Source organism: Trachypithecus francoisi, unplaced genomic scaffold (genome assembly GCF_009764315.1).
Source record: "Trachypithecus francoisi isolate TF-2019V2 unplaced genomic scaffold, Tfra_2.0 Contig01579, whole genome shotgun sequence".
NCBI lineage: Eukaryota > Metazoa > Chordata > Mammalia > Primates > Cercopithecidae > Trachypithecus > Trachypithecus francoisi.
Genome location: NW_022681442.1, coordinates 5,759,158 through 5,775,926, shown reverse-complemented (window position 1 = coordinate 5,775,926; position 16,769 = coordinate 5,759,158). Strand labels below are relative to the sequence as shown.

The window sequence follows — 16,769 nt, the reverse complement described above, 5'->3', positions numbered from 1 at the left end:
ATTCTCCTTTCTGGACTGCACTGCTCTCAAGAGGCAAGAGATTGGCTCAGAAGACCTCAAATCTCTTTCAGCTCTAAAAGTCTAGGATCAGGAGTCAGAAATCAGAACTTTCTAAGATCCAGAAAGTAAACAAATGAGGCTGGTGAGGGGTAAGACATTAGGTTGTGGAAGGGCCCACAGCAAACTGAAGAGCATATTCCCCAAATGGTCCCCGACTTGAGAGGTTTTCAAGCTTGGCATGCTCTGCCAGTGAGGCTAGATAAGAACCGGGAGTGTCCTGGCCACTTGTACGTCTGCCAGGAGCCCCAACCACATTTGCCTTATTTACAATTGTCTTGCTGTAACGTTTTGGAAACTATACAAATAACTACATGAATTTACAAATGACTGGGATTTCTCAGAAATCATTGCCTGCTGGGAGGATTTTTGCTAACTGAGAAAGCCTATCTACAAACTGTTTTAGAATGGAACAAACTGTATGTCAATACGACCTTTAATAATTAATGACATTGACATTGCAGTATTTCGGAGCTACTTCATTAAACATTTTTAGCTTTGATTTTGCAGATTAAAAAAATATTTTGGAGCCAACAATATTGTTTTTATGTCTCAAACATTCTGATGAGCATTTTAAAAGCCTGTCAGCCCCAGTCATTTTCCCTCTGTTGCCTAAGGGCTGAAACAGTTCTGTCGGCTTGTGCTGTGCCTGGTGTCAGTGATCAGAGGGGACACCAGCCTTTGAGGAGCTCACAGTCGGGAAGGGAGGCAGATACAAACAGGTAACTTTTCTATAATGTGACAAGTGCAGGATAAAGCAATACAAGCGACTGGAACAAAGGAAGGAACCCTGAGGGGTAAGGAGGCGCAGGTGTTAGGAGAGAAGCCAGGTGAGGAAGGAAAAGATATTTTAGGCAGAGGAAAGCACCAGCAAACGTGGAGCTATGGAACAAGTAGCTGGAGCAGCAAACAAGCATGCTGCTCATTCATTCCACAAATCCTCTTAGTAGCTAGAGCATCAGGCACTGACGAGGCAGGTAAACACCTGAGAGCCATGGGACGTTACAAGAGCCAGGATAACTACACAGACAAAGCAGAGCAGGTCACGGATGATGGGGTACATCCCAAGTGGGGCCCTGGGGCAGGAGGACAGGGATGGAGGAAACAGGCAGACACTGGTACAATATGAAAATGAAAATCAATTCGTGTCTGAAAACTTGAAATGCTAAGAGTAATGACTTATCCTCCATGTTTTCCCACAAAATATTTCAACCTCCTATATTACAAAGTGACAATAACTTTTTAAAAAACACTACACCATGTAAAAGTAGGTTTCTCACTTATTTTTAAAAATTTTCCTGACCGCTATGAGCTCCAGCAGCATGTAAAAGTGTTTGACTAGGGAAAAAGAAAAAATTAATAAGCTCTTAGAGCAAGAGGCATATATAAATTTTATGTAACCCAGATGTGCCCAATTGCTCCAGCCCCCAGCAATCTTGCTCCTTTACGAACTAAATTACAGTACTGTAATCCTGGTCCTGTGTGTGGCTGCTGGAGACCCAGCCCTGACTCAGGCTTTCGTCCACAGTCAGTCCCAAGGGTCCCTGGTCACCCTTAGAGCTCCCATTATCCTCTGTGTGCTGCCAACCTCTTTTTCTGTGCTGAGTTCCTGGTTCTGTTTCATACTTTGTCTTTTCACGGGCTATTTCAGCACATTTTCCCACTAAGCATCATCAACACGTGTCTAGGCACTCACTTCTCAAGAAGCATGCAAAATATTTGAATCCTGAGAATAGAATCACTGCTATTTCTTTCTTACAAAGATAGAATTATACAATAAAACAACAGAATTTAAAGATTACCACAAGGTGAATTGTGTATGTGTGTAAAAGCTTAACAAAATTACATATTATAATAATCAGAAATAAAAATAGGAAAAGAAAATATTAAAGAATAAATTTAAATCACTTCATTTTACGACTCAGATCTGTTTTTGTGGACACAGATACAGAAATGGAGACTTCTTAAAATTAAGATCATATTGCACATTGGCTTTTTTTTTTTTTTTTTTTTTGAGACGGAGTCTTGCTGTGTCTCCCAGGCTGGAGTGTAGTGGCACAATCTCAGCTCACTGCAAGCTCCGCCTCCCGGGTTCAAGCCTCCCTGCCTCAGCCTCCCTAGTAACTGGGATTACAGGCGCCCACCACCACACCTGGCTAATTTTTGTATTTTTAGTAGAGATGGGGTTTCACCCTGTTGGTCAGGCAGTCTCGATCTGACCACCTTGGCCTCCCAAAGTGCAGGGATTACAGCCGTGAGTCACCGAGCCAGGTCTGTTAAATTTCATAAAATTGTTTTGTTATCTTTGAAAGCAATCTGTGAGTTGAATGCTTGCTCATCAGGAGCATTCCTGAAAACAGACAGGACAGTGAGTTATCGGAGCCAAATGTGAATTACAAATTGAGATAGCCAAACTGCAGGAGCCAAGTTAATTCTTAAAAACACTTTCTGTATCTTACGGCACAACAAAACACTTTTACTACAAAACATGTATGATGGATGTGGCTGCGTTTGACAGTTTGAGATGACATTGAAGAGTGGGAAAGTAAGAGAGCCTGGACCTTCAAAGCTTGCAAACGGCCCGGGCTATTTCTCCACCTCCTGGCTACTCAAAGGAACCTCCTGGTAACCTGTGAGAAAAGGCGAGCCTCAGGCCCACCCAGAGCGCCCGAATGGAAACATAACGCGGTATGAGGCCCCAGATGCAGCGTCGCAGGGTTCCTGCACCGCCTGGGTCGCCCTGCAAGCAGCGGGCATACCGGGCCCCCAGGAGCCTCCGAAAGCCACCCATTCCCTAAACCGGGAGGGCCTCGTCCGCGCGTCCCAGCGTCCTCCCGGAAACCCCGCCGCTCCCACACCCAGGATGGGGCCACACGGGCACTAAGAGGCGGGCAGGGGCGCCCAGTCTTGAGATGGCTGGCTCGCTTTTCCAGTCCGGGCCCTCGGGGTGCCCGCGTGAAAAGAGGTGACACTGAAGCCTGGGGAAGAAGTGCGAAGCCCTCACTAATTCACGTAACCGGAGCCAACGGTAGCGCAGACGGCTGCACGTCCCCTCCCACGCGGAGACCACCGGCAAGCTCACATCACCCCCAGAACTGTTTGCCAACAAAGACGTGCAGGGGGCGGAGCCTGAGCGTCAGATACCGCGAGCTGCGTGCAAAGGGCGGAATCTAGGAGTCAGATACCGCGAGAAGCAGTCTCCCGAAGAGGTTCGGACAAGCGCAGGCGCACTATAATTCCCGCCCTGGCCGCGAAGGTGGCACCCGCAGCGGGAGGCGGGGCCGGGCCTATGGGACAAAGATCGCGAGATTTAATGGCGAGTCACAGCTACTTCTTCCTGGCAGAGACCGGAAGTGCGGTCTGCTGAGCGTCTCTGGCGCTTGCCCTGTTTTGGGCCCGGGTGGCTGTTGGTGCTGCTGTGCTCCCTCTTCGTATCGCCTGACCTGGATTGAAGTGATGGGGGATCCCAAGGAGGCCGGAGCCGAGGGTCCGCCGGCCGGAGCCGCCGCTCGAGGAGGGCTCAGCCTCCTGTCCCAGGGAGAATCCGAGGAACCTTCTGCACAGGTGAGTCCTCCGCGGAGTGGCACCTGCCAGGGATGCGGAGCCGAGGATCCGCTCCACCGGGGAGGGATGCCACGGTTCCCGGCAGATTCTGGAGGCTTCTCCATGTTTACCTGACACCCCCAAAACAGGGAGTGGAAGTCCGTGTTCCTTTCGGCAGGTATTCGTATTAAAAGCAGTCCTGGTAGCCGACAGGTGAGTTAGATACGATCTCTGCTCTCAAGGAGCGTTTTTGTAAATATGTCGTTCCAAAACGTGGCACAGTCGTGCAAAGCAGGAGGGAAGAAACGGTGCTAGGCAGTGACTCGCCGAGAATGAGACCGAACTAATTCACAAAAGGTGTAAAATGTTTGCCAGGCAGAAAAGGGACTGCGTGAAAGGTTAGAATATTGAACCCAGACACTGAACTTGCTTTGGGGGTGTGCAAGTGCAGGTTGTGAGGAACGAACCCCCAATGCCTTGCTATGAAGTTAGAGACTCAGGAGTATTTGAACCATGCATACATACATGAACCGATGCATCAATTACTAAATATTTGCATTAAAACAAAAAAAAGGCCCAAATATTCTACCACACTACTTTATGAATGATGTGTTATTAAAATTAAAATACATCTTTGGCCCGGCGCGGTGGCTCACGCCTGTAATCTCAGCACTTTGGGAGGCCGAGGCGGGTGGATCACCTGAGGTCGGGGAGTTGGAGACCAGCCTGGCCAACATGGCTAAAACCCCGTCTCTACTAAAAATACAAAAATTAGCCAGGCGTGGTAGTGCATGCTTGTAATTCCAGCTACTAGGGAGGCTGAGGCAGGAGAATGGCTTAAACCCGGGAAGCCGAGGTTGCAGTGAGCCATGATTGCTCCACTGCACTCCAGCCTGGGCGACAAAGCGAGACTACGTCTCAAAAATTAAAAAAAAAAAAGAAAATACATCTTTGATACTGAAAATAGGCTTTATTGAAGTTTGCATTTAGTTAACGTGTTACCATTGAGTCTCCTTGGTTTCTGCTTCTCCACATTATATGAATAAATTTTAAAAGGTAGAGTAGGGGGTCCATTTTCTAGCTGATAACCATGACCATCATACTCCTTGACTCATCTTTTTTCTTTGAAGTTGGTATAAAAGAACTAAATAAATGTTAGCATTTATGCTCAAATTTATTAAGTGCTGTTAGTAACATGTGGCATACGTTCCTTGTGAAGCCTGGCGTGATGGGTTCTTGTTTTCTTTTTTATGAAGGTGAGATTTTTCGTTCCTAGTAATTTTCATTAAAGTTTCACCCAATGTGTTCATTAGGGATCAGCTTTATTTCTTGGAGGCAATGAAGTGAAGAGCCGGGCTGTGGTGAAATACTCTTCTGCCCCTCTTCGAACAGCATTTGCACGCCTTGAAGAGAAAACAGACTTGAAACTCCCACCTGCCAACTGGTTACGAGAGAGTGCCAAACTAGGGCCGGCAGGAACTACCATTCTTGGCAACAGCAAGAAAAGCAAGCCATTTTCAAGGTAAATATTCATCAGTGGCATTTTTACCTGCCCCTCCACCCTCACTTAAAACTCTTATTTGCTTTTAAATTCAGTTTGTAATGCCCATTAACTTGTCGAGATTTCTCTTTAGAGAAAGATCACATTTGATTTTCAAAGGCTTTTTATTCTGATAATAGATGCTGTTACAATATGAAGATGTACATACAATATCAATTGCATATGCTTCTTTCAAGTCTGCATCACGTTATTAGCAAAGATGAGTTTTGACCGCCAGAGTTCAATCAGCCCTTTTATTTTAGCCAATTTGCATACCTTTTGAATATATGAATACAAAGGATCAGCTTGGTGCATGAGGAGGAAAACCTTGAACATTGCTTCATCTTTCCTGTGGAGTTTTTCATTAAATGGTGGCAGGTTGATCTGGAAAAGCCAGATTTAAAAACCCAGCATGTTGGGTGACCTACACCTTGACTTTGGCACCAGAAATTGTGCTGATGGTATTTCAAGTTGAGAGAGTAGCCTGAGGTCCTACAGAGAAAAATGTACTAATGTCCTTATTGTAGGCCATTTAATGTGTGGGGTTCTCTTTTCTTCTTCCCCCTTGTCAGCCTCTCAATCTAAAATATTTCCATGTAACTTGTAGTAAGGGGCACAAATACACTAATGCTTTATGAGCTGGTAGTTTGGAAATTATCCTAAAGCCTCAGAAAATAAAAGTTATATTTGCAAAAATACTGTTTGTGTGTAGCATCATTTATAGGAGCAAAAGGTTGGGAATATCCCAAATATCATTTTTTAAAAGAATGGTTTAATGATGATTTGTCAACATAATTAAATGTTGCGAGGAAATTTGAATAATTATATTAACTCTATACAAATGCTGTGCCAAGTATTTTATATGTTCATCTCATTTAATTCTCACAACAACTCTTTGAGATAGGCACTGTTAATTATTTTGCACCTGAGAAAATGGAAGCTGAGAAGGGCGAAATAATTTGACTCAAGCATACAGTAAATCACAAAGCATGCTCTGCCGTTAGGTAGTCCTTGGTAAGTGTCCTCACTCTGCCGTTTAGTAATTGGAACATGGCGATGTTGGGTACCTTTCAGGCTTGTAGACTATAGATGTGCCTCAGGTGGTACGTGGCATCAGTTGGCTGCTCAATTAACAGTTTTTTTCCATTTCCTTTTGTGGCTGAATTGGTGTCAGGTGCATTTTTTTATGTATTTTTTTAAAAGAGGTATTGTATATCACTAGAAACACAATCTCAGAAAGTAAAATCCTGATACATGTTTCTGTTTTTATCTCTCCACCTAAAAAGAATAAAGTTTTGAACTATTTTCCCTTGGAGACTTTGGGTTTTGTGATTACAAAAATAAAATACTTGTTTTTATTCGAAATATTTCCTACTGGATGCTTCTAATGATTATTACCATGTCTTATCAAATCTAAGATGCCATTGACTTTCTGACACAGCATGATTTTAGTGCCACTAAGAAGAAAAAACTTGCCAGCTGTGATGGTGATACACATCCTGGTTTCAGAGTTGTTAAAATGTGGAAAATGTGTATCCTAGAAGCAATGAATTACAGTATTGTTATTAAACTCTACTTGCGTGATTATGAGCATGACCTTATAACCAGTGTCCTTTTTTCTCTTTGGTAGCTTTGGCATGGCATATGACTTTATTGATTCAGTGGGAAATGATGTGGATGTTGTCTCTGACTCTGAAGTAAGTGTTAGTTTGTCGCCTAATGTAATTTTGGGGGTGTTTTGTGATAGGTGTTTTACATCATGCTGTGTTTTGCATGATATAAATTTGCAAGTCTTGAGAAATTAGTGATGAAATAAGGTAAAACTTATCTGATTACTGAATATCTTTTTTGTTATTAAAGTATCATTGTTTACCACATTTTTATTTAAAGAGGAAGGAATAATCCCCAAATGCTGGCAGTGGTAATAATACTGATGGTTATATTTTAATGATAGTAATTGAAACTGATTATAGTGTTTAGGATTATTCTGTATATGTTACCAATTGAGATACAGATGATATTTCTACTAAAATCTATTGATCGTTATTGGCTTTGATCTGATATGCTAGAAGCCTGGTCAGCATAACAGTGTGACGTATCCACCCTTAACTTTAAGAAATCCTATCATGTAAAAATAAATGTTTGACTGTCACTGACATAGTGTGACTCATAAAGTCTACATGATTCTGGTTTGAACACTCCATTCTCTGTGTGTTTGAGTGTAGCTCTTTGTTTAAAGTTCTGTTTGTATAACCTTAAGGAAATAAGGTTTATTTATGCTGAATAAAGCTAAAATTTAAAAGATTCCAAATCACACTAAAACAGTCTTTCTCAACTATTTTTTTCTCTTAATTTTTTAAGAACATAAAAAAACTCCTGAAAATTCCCTACAGCAAGTCGCACGTGAGCATGGCAGTACACCGCATAGGAAGGACTCTCTTACTAGATGAGCTAGATATTCAAGAACTCTTTATGAGATCATCTCAGGTAATGCTTTTGTGAAAAAATGCAGCAAAACATTAACAGCTTCAGAGCACTAGAAATATGATTTTGTTTCAGAGAATGGCCAAAGTGAAAATGTAGTTGAGTACTTCAACTATCGAGAAATTGAAAGTTTCGCTGAAGATAGAAAAGCTTGAATGAAGAAAAAAGAAGAGAAGAGAATGGTGAAGAAAATTATTTTATTGATTCCAACAGCCAGATTCTTTCTTACAAGAAAAAAGATGAAGCCGATGAAGAAAGTTGTGAAAAATCTGTGAAATTTAAGGGACTAGTTTAATATTTTTAAAAATCCTTTAATCCCTTAAACAGATTCTCATGAAACATGGCTACTGGAAAATGTGAAAAATATTAGAAGCTGTTCCTCTGAATAAATACAGTCATGTGCCCATAATGACGTTTCAGTCAGCAATGGACTGCATATGACGGTGGTCCCATAAGATTATAATATACTGTATTTTTACTGTATTTGCAATGTTTAGATACACAAATACTTACCACTGTGTTACCACTGCCTTTGATATTCAGTACAGCCACATGTACAGATTTGTAGCCTGGGAACAATAGGCTATACCGTATGACCTAGGTATGGAGTAGGCTGTACCATCCAGGTTTCTGTAAGTAACACTCTGTGATGTTCACACCAGGACAAAATGACCTAATGATGTGTTGCTCAGAATATATCCCCATTGTTAAATGACACATGGCTGTAGTTATTAGAATTAATTGATGCTCTTTAGCTTAGATTCTCAAATTGTATGTTGGTAAGGACTGTTTTTCCCACATGTTGAGAATGGATACTTTTGAAAAACATAACATTGTTGCAGTTTCTCAAGGATTACCCTTCATATTTGTACTTTTCTTGGGCTGGCAAGAAATACTTCATAGTCAGTCTTTAAAGAATGTTCCTACAGTGTTTTGATAAAGAAAATTAAGTTATGGTGATTTAAAGGACATTTAAAGTAAGTGTTTTTTTCCTTTGAAAAGACCACAGTTTAGTTCATCATGTGAGTATGAGCCTAGGCACTGGGATGTGACAGTGAACAGATCACAGGCCTTGCTCCTTAGGAGTTCATTGTTTGGGGTTGTAAACACACAGATCATTTCAATACAGTGTGCAAAGTGGGACCTGCTCCAGCTGCTAAAGAACGTGTTGTAGAGAAGGCGCGCCTCTCCCAGCCTGTTAGGAGAGGGGAAGATGGGCTTCCTTTAGGAAGCAAACAAAAGAAATGCCGTGTGCGCTGACCCAGAAAGATAAGATTTTAATGAATTTGTGTTTGTGAAACCATATTCAAAAAATAAAAGGAGTCTTTTCTGTAAGATGGTACTAAGGAACGTTTTTTCGACTATGTGTGTTGTATTAATACTATGTATCTCATGTTATCCAGACTGGTGACTGGACATGGTTGAAAGAGTTTTATCAAAGACTAATTGATCAGAAGTGGCAGAGGAAGAAAAAGAGCAAGGAGCACTGGTATCAAAAGGCAATTCTTTCCAAGTTCTTATATTACAGGTACTCGGCTACTTAGTTCTCTAAAGAGAAAAAGGGAATTCTGATCTAAAATTTAGTTTGAAGCTGATACAAGTAATAATTTAAGTTTGGCCCCATGACACTGTCAACATTTGTTTCATATTTCTTTTTTACGAGATGTGTACTTAATGACAGATTGTAGTTTTTATAAACGGGTAGACTGTTGCAGAAAGTTAACTTGAGTAACAGTGATCCTTTTTTATTTCTGGTTTGGCCAGTATCAATGGTGATGGAGCCGCTCAGCCTGTCTCATCTACCGCAGAACAGCAGGAATCGTCCAGTTCAGATCAGACAAATGATTCGGAAGGGGCTTCATGGCCCGCTCCCTTCGAAATGCCTTCTTCAGTTTCTGAAGATCCCAGTGCTTCCAGTCAGGTTAGTACTTAAATGCTAATTCTAGAAACTCCCTTAGAAAGACAAAACCTTTTTTAACATCTTGTTAAAAAAAAAAAGAACAGGAATAAGAAATATTCTGTCAGCTTATGTAATGAGGGAAAAAAGACTTCTATCAGTTTATGGAGTGGGAGAAACACTTTGTAGTTTTTCACAATAGAATTTACAAGAGCTATTATAAGTAGGTAGATCAGACTTTTTTATTAAATCAAAATATTTTATGATAGTTTATTGATACGTTTATTAATACTGATTATCTCCCTAAAGTGGTGTTTTATAGAGATATAGTATATTTTTAACTTTAGATATGTAGGAAATACCTATAAAATATAGAGATTCAGAGGCCTGTTTGTAATTTAAGTTCTAACCTTTTTCATAACTTTTAGTCAGATTGTTAGGCCTAAAATATCCCTTTAAGATTTTCCAGATAAAATTCCTGAAACTTAGTCCACATTTATGTTATAAAACTTTTAGAAAAGAGAATGGACTGGGTTGTCCTTTTTATCTCTTACATCCTTGTTTCTTCTTATTGCTTGCTTATTTTTGTGCTTATTGTATCTATCAAAGAATAAAATAAGGCTATAGATGTAAATTGTGGCATGTCTATTTTCAGGAAAATAGATGGATAAATGGATAATAAGATCTGTAACTTGATAAATTACGTCTTCCCTCTTGCTGTGTGTTCCCACATATTGAGCACTATTCAGATTGTTTCAATCTTCACAAATTACAGGGAGCAAATACATTTAACTCGAGTTTAGTTTCAGTAGGTTTAAAATAGAGAAAGCGTTCCATTAAACTCCATAATGAGTTCGAACTTTTTTCAAAAGTGAGAAAAATGTAAGGAAAAGGAAGGAAGTAACATAGTGGTAACAACCAAGAAGTAGAGATGTTCTGTGATTCAGAAGGGAGAAAAGACTACATAATACAAATACTACCCTCCTATTACCCATCTCACCCATCTCCCAGTGTTATTCTGTCTTTACCTTGTTTAGAAATTACTGTGAAAACTTTTGGAGACTTGGGTATCTGTAGACTTATGTGTGGAGGAAGCAAACTGGCATTTATTGAATAGCTCTTATGCCATGTACTTTGTATGTATGTTTGTACAAGTTTTTTTTTTTTTTCATTCTTGGAGCTGCATATTGTACAAATAAGTAAACTAAAGCTCATCAAAAGATGTTTCACGTGGTCATACAGCTGGCGAAACTCTCAGGCTAGGGCATAAACGATCTTTCTGCCTGCAGAGGCCTGTTCCTCCAGCAGTACCCCATTGTGTCTGTGTACTCCACACACAGTTAGCAAGGCCCTACCTACTAGCAGTCAGATCATCGTTAGCAGTGGTGTATCCCTAGGCAGAGCTAGCCTGCCATAAGAGTCTCTTACAGAGTATTTTTCTTATATTATACTGCCTAAATTTCAGCTTTAGAGGTTTATATTGGCAAGGTATCGCTGCACAAATTCTTGTTCCAAAAACTAAAACTGCTGGTTTGAGATCTTTGTTGAGCAGTTACAGAGGTTAAATAGGTGACTGTGGGATGGCCTTAGAGCCGGACATTTATTGAGAACATTGTAACCTAGGGCTCATACTCTGACTAAAGCAACTGCCTGGCAAACTATGTTTTGCGAATCAGTTCATGAATTGTTAACTTGTCTGTGTAAACAAATAATAAAATAAAAAAGAGTTTAAAGTTTTCTTAGGACTCCTGAGGGAGAAGACAAGGCACAGTAGAAGTGCTAAGAGAGCCACCTGTGCTTGTAGTCACACACGCTTCCCAGGCAGGTGCCAAGTCTGTTGGCACACACAGATAACAAGTAAGACAGACGTTTGTGGAATAAGCAGCACACACATGCCTGTCTTGGGCTCTGTTGAGGCACTGACATTAGAAGCTTAAAGCAGTATTTCTTTTTTTTTTTTTTTTTTTTTTAGAGACGGAGTCTCGCTCTGTCACCCGGGCTGGAGTGCAGTGGCCGGATCTCAGTGCTCACTGCAAGCTCCACCTCCTGGGTTCACGCCATTCTCCTGCCTCAGCCTCCCGAGTAGCTGGGACTACAGGCGGCCGCCACCTCGCCCGGCTAGTTTTTTGTATTTTTTAGTAGAGATGGGGTTTCATCATGTTAGCCAGGATGGTCTTGATCTCCTGACCTCGTGATCCGCCCGTCTCGGCCTCCCAAAGTGCTGGGATTACAGGCTTGAGCCACTGCGCCCGGCCCCAAAGCAGTATTTCTTAATGGCAGTACTACTTTCCTAATGGCTGGAAAATTGAGTGGTAGGCTGAGTTTACCCAGTGTCAAAGGGCCCACTTCCTAAGTATATTCTAAAATGTATTCCAGACCGGGCGCAGTGGCTCACGCCTGTAATCCCAACACTTTGGGAGGCCAAGGTGGGCGGATCACTTGAGGCCAGGAGTTTGAGACCAGCCTGGCCAACACGGCAAAACCCCATCTCTACTAAAAAAAAAAAAATTAGCTGGGCATGATGGCACATGCCTGTAATCCCAGCTACTCGGGAGGCTGAGGTAGGAGAATTGCTTGAACCTGGGAGGTGGAGTTTGCAGTGAGCTGAGATCGCGTCACTGCACTCCAGCCTGGGCAACTCTCTCTCTCAAAAAAAAAAAAACCTGTATTCCGGAGAATATCTTAAGAACAAAAAGTGTTCTGAGATTAAATAAATTTGGGAAACATTGGTTTTTACAAAGGCAAAGTAGATTTTTCTATTGCAGGATTGCTTATTATATATTTATTGTTTTAATAGCAATAAATATTGTTACTCCACAAAAGTGAATACTTGGTAAATGTCATCTTTCAAACCTGACGCTGGAAAATTTTCATTCAGTTTCCCAGGAGCTAGTGTTCTGTGAAACACACATCAGGAAATGCTAAACTGGAGACTGTTAAGATAATGAGTATCTCAAACTGTGGCTGAGTAAGATTTCTTAGGATTTCTTTTTTTTAAGAGACAGAGTCTCACTATGTTGCCCAGGCTGGATTCGAACTCCTGGGCTTAAGCAGTCCTCCCATGTTGACCTCCTAAGTAGCTTGGACTACAAGCACATGCCATCGTGCCTGGCCAGTTCCGTAGAATTTTTAAATTCAATATAGATGGAGTAGGCTGAAAGAGCAGTGGTAATCAGATACACAAAAAAGGAGAAAAATGAAAAACTTTGGACGTTTAGAATAATCTTTAATCTGTCTCACTTGAGTAAGATCTAAATGTGATTCGCTTTTTATGGTAGCTGTGATCACTAGCCAGAGCAGGCCACCCAGTGAGGAGTGTTATTATTTGTATTGGCCTAATTCACAATGGTAGATTTGAAATGTGTGCTTTGAATATTTAGGTGATACTCTTCAACAGTGGGTCAATTTTAAGAAATGTTGACAGCAGAATCACTCCTTATCCTTGCACTTTTCACAGGGAAGTGAGCCTCTTGAACCCTCATACATAGTGGGGCATGTGGCCTCAGCACCCAAAGAACAAAACCTGACTACTTTATTCAATGACGGGGAGCACAGTCAGGTATGCTTTCCATGGTGTCCACGGTGACAGCCAATCCCCAGTCTACTTCGTCATTTCAAAACTAGTCTAAGTCGAAATTGATAGGGAAAAACTCCACTCGATCCTGAAATTGCTTTCTAAGCATCTTTGTGATCTTAGCTCTGGGCCCTGACTTTGTCTTCTTTGTCTTTTTTATGGATTATAGGGGGAAATTACAGATTGACTGTTTATTATAATCTTTCCTGTTTTAAATCACAGGGTCTTAAAAATGATTTCGTTCGGAATATTCTTTGGACGTTTGAAGATATCCATATGTTGGTTGGCTCCAACATGCCCATATTTGGAGGAGGCAGATACCCAGCAGTTAGCTTACGTCTCAGGTAAACCAACATCGTACCCCTTCTCAAGTTTATGGTATTTAACTTCTTCCTTTAGAATCTGTTCCATCAGGCTGAGGTTGCAGTGAGCCAAGAGCATGCTACTGCACTCCAGCCTAGGGCGAAAGAACAAGACTCTTGTCTCAAAAAAAGAAAGAATCAGTGTTCCATCTGTTTGGGCATCTTCCTCTTTCTCTAAGTTTTTTCACCTCCCTCCTTCCCCTGCCAGTTGAAATGGCCACATTAAGGAAAGAACTATAATCAACAAGTGCTCAAAGGCAGGCCTATAGCTGAGTCTTCATTCTAGACCTCATTGAATAGAGCCAGAGGTTTGTTGGACTGAACTAGTCTTAGGTCTGAATCTACAACTTGTGAGAATATTCAAGACAGTTTATTTAATTAGTTAGAGAGCTTCCTACTAACTACTTGTGAGCATTTTGCTTGATGTTCCACATGTATTTGTTGACATTAGCCAATGTGAATTCTAACCTAAGCATGGTCTTGTATGGTATTCAGTCTTTCTCAAGTTGTGTGAGGAGCAGGCAGTAGGCTCACAGTCCTTTCCTATCATATTATCTTCTATTCTTACTGAAAACTTATCAGTGTCAGTTAGAAATACAAGCAAGCTTTTGGAAATTTGTTAAATATAGCACAACCACTGGGCTGCATGTGCATATCTTATCAGAAAAAGCATAGATGGCATTTTCTGTCTAGAGAGGACAGCTTAAAATACTTAAATGGTGAAATAACTTTCAGATGATTCATTAAGGAACATCTTAATTAAACCAAATAACGCTAGAAATGTATATTTTTAGGGATAACAACAAACCAATTAATGTGCTAACTGGAATTGACTATTGGTTGGACAACTTGATATGCAATGTACCAGAACTTGTGATGTGTTTTCATGTAAACGGAATTGTACAGGTAAGATACAGTGTGATTTTTGTAATCTCTCAAATGCAAATTGGTACAGAGAGTTCCTCACCAAAGTCTTTATGGCCTTAAAGTACTAAGGTACATTTTTGGCAGGGAAGATAGCTGTGAATAAACTGAATTTGAGTGTACATTTAAGTTGGTGATAACAGAATTCTAGATGTTATAGAAGTATAATTTTACAGGTAATTTGGAGGAAGTTCATAAATGTATGAAAACTGCATTTGTAGCCATAGAAGTCTAATTTTAATGCCAAGCACTCATTAATAATTAACTGAAAGTGTCTATACAATGGAGGCGTTTCTTCATTATGTAAATATCTACTCAGTACACGCAAAATTTTAGGGAAAGATCTTGTAAAAATTGTGTATGGTAGATAGCTTATATAGCAAATTCTTATTCAGCATATTCTATTTAGAAGACATGTATCCCCATTATAAGTGTTGGGGGAGGCCAGGCATGTTGGCTCATGCATGTAATCCCAGGCTACTCAGGAGACTGAGGCAGGAGGATCACTTGAAGCTGAGAGTTCAAGACCAGCCTGGGCAATGTAGCGAGACCCTAGCTGTAGAAAAAAACCCCACACACTTAGCTGGGCATGGTGGTGCTTGTCTGTAGTCCCAGCTACTTGGGGGCTTGAAGCTGGAGGATCACTGGAGCCCAGGAATTTGAGGCTGCAGTGAGTTATGATCGTGCCACTGCACTCCAGTATGAGTGACAGAGCAAGACCCCGTCTCAAAAAAATAAAAAATTTAGAATTTAAACAATAAATAATGGTTGAAGGAAAACAAAGAATAAGCTTGGTTGTTACTCAGAAAGAGATAATCTAATGGGAAATAATATGCAGAGAAAACAGTAGGAGACAGATAAGAATGAGAAGTCTAATAACACACACAGAAGTCTAGATCATCAGAGAAGGGGCTGAGCACTAACATTGGAAGAAAGACTTTGTGGAAGAAGGGGCATCTTCACTGAGTCCTGAATAATAGGTAGTATCTCAGAAAATAAGAGCTGGATTTTAAAAGTCTAGTGTAAATACATGAAAGGATTGATAATAAATCCAGCTAGGGAACACAGGATTTAGGTAGCAGAATAGCTGCAAATAAGGTTGGAAAAGTCATGATCAAATGATGGAGATCTTAAATGTTGAGCTAAGGAGTATGGACTTGGTTCAGTTGGTAATCTGGAATCAGTGAAGGCTTTGCATCTAGGAGGGGAAATTTGTTGCGTTAGAATATTAATTTAGAGATAGCATATAGGATAAACAAGGAGGACTTAGAGACAAGAAAACCGGAGGCATTGTACCATTTTGCAAATAGTATAATGTACTTCCCCTAGAGAAGAACTGTTAAGAATCAACAATGGTAAGAATAGATAGCATTTATTGAGTGCTTATTTGATCCCAGCACTTTGCTGAATGCTTTAAATGCTTTACCTTATTTGATCTTCTTAGCTACCTCACATGCTGTTATTCCTATTTGATGGAAAGAGAGACTGAGGATCAAGGAGCTCAAGTGAGTTGCCCAGGGTCACCTTAGTAGTGAGTGGCGGTGCCAGTCTTTGTGCCTCTCTCTGGCTGAGGACATGCTTTGAACCATTATATTCCAACCCAGTGATTCTTAACCTGGTTGTGCATCAGAATCACTTGTGGTCTCTTAAAAAATTTTCTTGCTTGGGCCCCCAGTGATCGAGTATCAGTAGGATGTGCACCTCTTGTCTTTTCAGAAAGTCTGGTATATGATTCTGGTTTGCAGTCTTGATTGAAAACCACTGTTAGACCATCTCCCTAAATGGCAACATTTAGTGGGAGGCTGGGGTGGGAGTGGGAAGCAGGAGAAAAGAGAGAGGCAGATAAAGCGTTAACAAGGCGGAGGGGAAGAGGAGTCAAAGGGGATTCCAGGGTTTAGGGGCTAGAATAATGGTGGTGTCATTTAGTGAGATAAGGATGTTGAATTGGTTTGGACAGGGAAGATAGTATGTTTTTGTCACATGTTCAGTTTGAGGAAAGTATAAAAATGTCTAGAGAGCATTTTGAAGTTGCAGCCATTAGAGAAATAAATTGAAGCATCATCTACCTAGATACTGTCAGATTTCGTCACCTGGGAATCTATGAAAATCAGGCATTGGAGCCTCTCCCCATAGGGATAAAAATAGAAGGGCATTTAGAGAGAGAGAAGGAGAACAAGAATAGCGCAGATTAAAATATGGGAAAGGAGTGTTGAGGAAGGAAATAATCAACATTGGGGACTTCAGTGAACAAAGTGGGGTGAAAATCAACCTCAGACGATTGTTTGGTCTTACATTCCAGTTGATTTAAAGTTTCTAGTTTTAGAGTACTTCGGAAAATGTGGTAGGAGGTGTTTAGGAAAGTGTGCACAGAAGACAAACAAGAAAAAT

The 16,769-nt window shown here is 40.8% G+C and overlaps 1 protein-coding gene across 4 annotated transcripts in view; it reads left to right on the top strand.

Moving 5' to 3' along the window:
- Positions 1 to 3,220: 3,220 nt before the first annotated feature.
- EDRF1 (erythroid differentiation regulatory factor 1) overlaps positions 3,221 to 16,769 on the top strand; it is a 45,634-nt gene continuing 32,085 nt past the window's right edge. For 3 of the 4 annotated variants that reach the window (XM_033179510.1, XM_033179496.1, XM_033179518.1), the window contains exons 1-9: positions 3,226 to 3,621; positions 4,914 to 5,122; positions 6,771 to 6,837; positions 7,502 to 7,627; positions 9,028 to 9,152; positions 9,389 to 9,545; positions 12,979 to 13,080; positions 13,318 to 13,439; positions 14,252 to 14,363. In XM_033179510.1, coding sequence (XP_033035401.1) covers positions 3,514 to 3,621; positions 4,914 to 5,122; positions 6,771 to 6,837; positions 7,502 to 7,627; positions 9,028 to 9,152; positions 9,389 to 9,545; positions 12,979 to 13,080; positions 13,318 to 13,439; positions 14,252 to 14,363 — 1,128 coding nt within the window. In that variant the 5' untranslated portion in view covers positions 3,226 to 3,513. Of the gene's footprint in view, positions 3,622 to 4,913; positions 5,123 to 6,770; positions 6,838 to 7,501; positions 7,628 to 9,027; positions 9,153 to 9,388; positions 9,546 to 12,978; positions 13,081 to 13,317; positions 13,440 to 14,251; positions 14,364 to 16,769 lie in introns of all 4 variants that reach the window. The other variant, XM_033179500.1, reaches the window with a different exon arrangement.